General features: G+C 39.4%; 1 protein-coding gene across 1 annotated transcript; it reads left to right on the top strand.

The window, feature by feature from the left end:
• Positions 1–1685: 1685 nt before the first annotated feature.
• On the top strand, positions 1686–2600 carry LOC102967465 (olfactory receptor 4C6-like). Its single transcript, XM_007095402.1, has one exon. The coding sequence runs from the start codon at positions 1686–1688 to the stop codon at positions 2598–2600; it is 915 nt and encodes a 304-aa protein (XP_007095464.1).
• Positions 2601–6908: the final 4308 nt, after the last annotated feature.

Raw genomic sequence — 6908 nt, forward strand, 5'->3', positions numbered from 1 at the left:
AGTGCTTTTACCATATCATTTGGTGGCAGTGACACTTGTATATAGCTGACTGCGGCCACTGTTCACTTCTTCAGTGGCATAGTGTAATGGTTAAGAGCTCGTGTCTCAAAATGAGATTATATGGATTCATAATCCTCACTCATTTTAGACGAGACACCTACTGACTCCAAACATCAGTTTCCTCATCCTCAAGATGGGATTTATGATAGCCTCCAACTCATGTGATATGAAAAATAATTGCAATAATGCATGTAACAGACTAAGTACCTTGCTGGTACATAATGAGTAAAAAAAAAATAAATGAATTGTTTTATTGATATTTTGGTTATTCTTTAAAATTCTTTGTTTCGCCTGTGGCACTCCTTCACAAGGAAAAATGGAAGGAATGATTTATACTAGTTCAGGCTCACGTGCAGGGGTGATATCAGCTAAGTTGGATCGGGGTCTTCCTTGGGCAGAGAAAGAGGCACAGTTTTATTTTCTTTAGTCAGCATATCTGGCAAATTATTAGAGTCTTGGAATGTTAGTTACAGTTAATTAGTTGTAATTTCTAGTTTCAGGATTGGATTATATATAATTAGAACATGTTCTTTATGGTAAAATTGTCATCAAATTTGTTGTTGAATTTTACTGTAGGATTTATTTAGTAAAATGAGCACAGGAAGCATAAATTTATCTCACTGATTTGTTATGATAGCGAAATATCATGAAGCAAATGTCTCTACCATATCGAGCACTTGATAGACTCTTAAGAGAAGAGACATTGCTTGCCGTTGCTATTGATTTTGATCCAGGAAAAGCCAGATTTGAATTTGGTTTCAATGTTTTCTAACGGTGGGAACTCAGTGTCTTATTTTTCTACTCTTTGAAGCCTCCATATCTTATCTCTAAAATGTAGAAAATGTCTCATAGGGTATTCCACTGCCTGAGACATAGTGGTGATTCATTGCATATTCACAATATGTAATAATAATCCAGTTTGAGAAGATAACATGTACATGGAAAGAGTATAGCTTTTAATAAGTGGGGAGTCCTTGGGATATGACCTAGCTGGTAGGCTGTTCAACTTAGATCTTTCTAAGTGCTCACTGCATATGTGGAAGAAGTGAAGGAGAATTTATGTGTTCTTGGTTGTTGGGTGTGTCTAGTGATAAATGAGTGTTAGCTTCTGGCTTGAAGTTACCAAAAATCAGAGGCTGAGAGAAGGCTTGTACGTAGGTGGTTTATTCTGGAGGCAGTGAATGGGGAGAGTGAAATAGGGAAGAAAGGCAAGTTAATCCAAGATTGTGGTTAAACTGGTTACCATTTATTCTTTGGCTTCTATTTATGAATGGTCTAGGATTTCTTTCAAGTATGTTAATCTCTTCATATTTCCAGGTAGGAGTATGCGCCAGAACGATAAGTGGGGTTTTCCAAGTATCTCAAGCAACACATATGGGGACAGGAAACAACAGATGTACTGGGGAGTGAAGGTGTTGGTGGAGGGATCAGTAGGATGGAGCTCTTGTCAGGCTATACTGTTAGCAGCTGGTTGCTGTGTCAGTGGCTGGAGAAAAAAGTAGGTCAAGAAGGTGTAAGACACAGTGAAAAAATTGTCCAGCACACTCAATGATTACTAATTCAAAATAGTATTCTTTTGTAGATTTTCCAGCTCAGTGTGGTGTGCTTATCTCAGCCCAAAGTAAATGGAGAATGCAAACAATGCGACTGAATTCATTCTTTTGGGCATCACAGAGAACCCAGAGCTGCGGAAAATGCTCTCTGCTGTGTTTCTAATCCTGTACGTGTCCACGGTTTTGGGGAACCTACTCATGGTGGTAACCGTGATCACAAGTCAGAACCTGAGATCACCTATGTATTTTTTCCTCACTTCCTTGTCCTTCATGGATGCCACCTACTGTTCTGTCATTGCCCCCAAGATGATCGTGGACTCCTTCTCCGAGAGAACTACCATCTCCTTTGAAGGCTGCATGACCCAGCTCTTTGCGGAGCATTTCTTTGGTGGTGTGGGGGTCATCCTTCTCGTCGTGATGGCCTATGACCGCTACGTGGCCATCTGTAAGCCCCTGCACTACCCGAGCATCATGAACCCTCGGGTGTGCCGCCTGCTGCTGGGAGGCGCCTGCGTGGGGGGGTTTATCCACGCAGCAATACAGCTTCTCTTCATGTATCAAATACCCTTCTGTGGTCCCAATGTCATCGATCACTTCATGTGTGATTTGTTCCCATTGCTGAAACTCGCCTGCATGGACACCCACGCCCTGGGTCTCTTAGTCATCCTCAACAGTGGGGTGATGTGTGTGACCATCTTCCTTATCCTCATGGCCTCCTACGTGGTCATCCTCTGCTCCCTGAAGTCTTGCAGCTCTGCGGGGCGGCGCAAAGCCCTCTCGACCTGTGGCTCCCACCTCACTGTGGTCGTCTTGTTCTTCGTGCCCTGCATTTTCCTGTATGTGCGGCCTGTGGCCACTTACCCCATCGACAAAGCAATGGCTGTGTCCTTTACCATTGTTGCACCCATGTTAAACCCCCTGATCTACACCTTGAGGAATGCAGAGGTGAAAAATGCCATGAGGAAATTGTGGGTCAAGAAGGTATAAGACACTTCTATACAAGAAGGTATAAGAAACAAACAACCCTGGGGTGTCACTAATTTGTATGCGAAGGACAAATCTTTCCTTCAGGGACAACGAGGTTTTGTCCCTCCAACATTCATCACAATCCATTGGGCACACAGCAGCCGATGGCATCTTTTAATATGCAAATCACACTAAGACACTACAATCACCCTATTTCCCACCTCTCCAGTACATTTTATACTCCATCACTTTTCTTACTAGACTCTGGCCACTCTTTTTTCTTTTTTCTTTTTTTTTTAAACCTGTTTTTTTTTCTTTTTAAAGAATTCAAGCCTGATTTTCAATAATTCAAGTCCTGGTTCAGGGCTTTTGTTTGTTCTTATTCTGTTCACTGCTGGACTTCTCTTTTCCAGAGATTTCGCTTGGTGGGCTCCACCTCATTTTTTCCATCTTCGGATGAACTCCCACATCCTTAGATAAGTCTGTCCTGATGATTTTCCCTAGTCATTCTTCCCTCAGTTACCTCTTCATTCCTGGATTCACTTTACGTTTCTCGACCTTGCCTCATGTCAAGAAGGAAGAAAAAGCCCATGAAAGCATAATAACTTGCTCTCTAAAAAATTTAGGATGATAATTTTTCTATTTTAATTATAGAATTAAAGAACTGGAAAGGTCATAACGATATCCCTAGCCTTACATATTTGTAATGTGTATGGTAATTTTCCCCGTATCAAAAGCAGGTCCAAAACCTACATCTTCTCTTACAAAGGGGAGAGCTGTTCTTACCGTTTGTGCTGAAATTATTACCTGTCAGTTAGATTTCACAAATTCCTTCTCATATCTGCCCTATGGGTTCCCCAAATTAATTCACATTAAATTCCTTTGCTCATTAAACATATTTCTTAGGAGCTCAGTGCCTGACTTTTTAAACCCTAACATCTGAAACAAATACTGATCTTACTACTTTTTTATAGGGATTTGCTGTTACTAGTGTACTTTGTAAATTTCATATGATTATGTAAAATTGAAATATGATAAAATATGAAAATTCAATATTCATGATGCAAAGGCATAGCAAAATAGGGTAAAATGGTGCTTTAATTTGAAAAAGAGTATATGCCTAAAAAGCCCTTGCAAGCATCAAATTTTGGGGGCAATATTAGATGGACTTTCTTCCTGTTTCATTGAGAAAAATTAAGACATCAGAATACTTCCACAGACTTGTGACTATACCTACCAATCTGTCAGCACCTGTTCAATCATATGCTACCTTCTTACTCCACTAAATACATTATCTGTGTTCCTGTCTGAAGGCAACCAATCTGTGCTCTGGACTTCAACTCTTTATCACTTACATAAAGGCATCTCTTTTTTCATTTCCCTTACGAATGGATCATTTGCATCAGCAAAGAGGCAGTCTGATATCTTTCATTTTTAAAATAAACTATTCCCTTGATCTCATTTCCTTTATCAAGTACTACTGTTTCGTTGTCTCTCCTTTGTAGCAAAACTTAAGCGATTCTGTAATGCCTGTTTCCCATTTCTCCCTTTCCAATCTCTTTACATCTTTTTCAGGCATACTTCAGGACCTAACACTAAAAATGCTCTTTTCAAGATCACCAGTGACATCTGTGTCACTCATTGAATAGGCTTTCCTCATTTCTCATCTTATGGACTCCATCACTGAATCCAATCTTCCATGACGTATTTCCCTACTTGACCTTGACTCCCAAATTACTACCTCCAGCTCAGGCTTCTCTCCGGAGGCTGAGATCTGGAAACCCAACCTCCTTCATGGCATTTCCTCTTGAATGACTAATAGATTCTTTTCCCACCTCTAAATCTACTCTATTCACAATATTCTATATTTCAGCTGGTGGCATAGTTGGTCTCTCTTTCTCATACCCCCGTTTATCAGGAAATTCTGTTGGCTCTATCTTCAATACATACTCCAAATTCACCCAATTGTGATCTCTTTTGGACCATTTTCTAGTTCCTAGCCACTTACATCTTTCACCTGAATATTTGCAATTCTCACCCACTCTTCTCACTTCTTTCTTGGCATTCTCTGCCCTATTGCTCTATTGTCAACACAACACGCAGAAATATCCTTAAACCCAGAAGTCAGATAATAGCCATACCTTTATTCAATACTCTGAAATGACTCTTGATCTCACTCAGGTTAAAAGCTAAAACCTTTTGCAATACTAACAATCAAGTGGACATAATCTGACTGCCCTCTTATTACTCTCAACTCCTCCCTTATGACTAAAGCCTCGCTGACTCCTCTGGTTACTCTGGCATCTCTCTGTTCCTCTTACTGGTCATTTACATTCTTGCTGCAGGGTCTTTATGTAGGCTATTCTCTCTGCCCAAAATACTTTCTCCCAGTCGTCTGAATGACTAACTCACTTTATGCTCCCAGATGGGAAGAACTTCTATTTTTAATTTAATAATAATATTTAAATAATACATAGACCTGGGCAAGCAAGGCTTCTGGTCTTCATTCCACACTTGGAAATGTCTTCTGTGAAGTTTTCTAGGTTCTCTAGTGTCTGGAACTGGGTAGTGCCTTCTGGTGGGGTACTCCAGCTGGACCTGATTGCATGGGTCTCATCCTTGTTTCCTCCTTTGGGGTGCTCTTTGGCTCTCTGTGCTACCCATGGCACCAACCAGATGCCCTAGAAACTCTGGATTCTATACTGTATTCTATGAAGTATCCTAGGTTTTATGCCCAGGACCTTGGTTCCAGGAGGGCATTATGTCAAGCAAGAGGCATTATTCCAACATACAGAGGTTCTGGAGAGAATAAGAAGAGATAGATTCTGGATATGAAGAGGAAGACAGATGTTTACGCATCAGGAAGAATCTTTCTGTGTCTAACTGGACAATAAACAAATCCAAAGTACCTCTTTCTACCCTGAATTCTAGAATTCTGTCAATAATTCACTATATCTAACACTGACCTGTGAATCTTGTAATATACTTTTGAATCAAATTATTATTATTATTATTGTTATTATTAGAGTAAAACCTTGGACTCCGAGTAACTTGTTCTACCAGTGTTCCACAAGATGAGCAAACATTTTTAGGAAATTTTAATTTGATAAACGAGCGATATCTTGCAATATGAGTAGCACGTGACACCAAATATCACATGGTCACAACTGAGCCAATGGTTCTTGAAATTCACTTTGATATACGACAAGTGCTTTGGATCATAAACATGTTTCTGGAATGAATTATGCTCACAAATCAAGGTTTTACTCTATTATTATTATTATTTCATAAGAGTATTTACCTAGGCAGGGGTCCTGTAAAAAAGTATTTGGCTGCTCTGCGCACCCTAGATGAGACCCTGATTTTAGAGACACCAATTTCTGTGATGAATTAATAACACTTCTGCAAAAGACTGAGAAAGTGCATCTTTGTGGAAATTGATAAACTAATATTAAAATTTGTGTGTATGTGTAGCTATGTTTGAACAGCCTTGGTAATAAAAACAACATGAGAGAAGTAGAAACGGGACTGGATCTTCTACATATCAGAATATACCATAAAGCTCTGCTGTGTAAATATTTTGCTAAAGGCCATTTAAATAGAGAATTCTAAAGAACAGAAGAAATGGTCCAGTGGTTAAGCCATCTATCTTTGGAAACTTGGTATAATTTTTGTAATTTAATAAATGATAAAGGTGGAATTTTAAATCGGTGGGTAAGATTGGTCTATTGGATCAATTCTGAAGGGGCAAATTTCTAGTTTCTCTCCTTCTTACCTTGTATCTACCTCCCCCCCCCCCCATTTCATACATCTCTTTGTACCTGTCTCTATCTCTCTCCTCTGTCTTTTTTGACTTGTACAGTTTCTTTTTTAATTCACAAATTAAATATTTGCACAAATAACATGCTTATTATATTATCTGTCCCTTTCGATCTTCCCACTATTATTTCAGTGTTATCCCACTCAGTTTCTCTAATAGAATCAAATAATAAGGATTAAGCAAAGCGAGGTAGGGAATAAAGTAGAAGATGCCAAGTGTGGTTCAAAGAAGGAACCAGGATTCCAGGATTTAATTGCTGGAGTTCTGCTGTTGAGTCATGTGTTTAAAAGATCGTCTCCTCCAGGAGTGTGTTCCTGGTCAGATGGTTCTTCTGGTCGGGAAAAGTCTCTAAAATGTCAGTTAAAAGAAAGTAGCACGTGCCCGTTAATACCACAGGTGAAGGTGCTTCTGCACATTCACTTTTCTGGCAAATCACTTCAATTCTGCTTCTTTTTGTCAGATGTGAATAGACATAAAATTCGGTAGGACACAAAAGTGTGTAGAACAAC

This window comes from Panthera tigris, chromosome D1 (assembly GCF_018350195.1).
Source record: "Panthera tigris isolate Pti1 chromosome D1, P.tigris_Pti1_mat1.1, whole genome shotgun sequence".
In the NCBI taxonomy this organism is placed as follows: domain Eukaryota; kingdom Metazoa; phylum Chordata; class Mammalia; order Carnivora; family Felidae; genus Panthera; species Panthera tigris.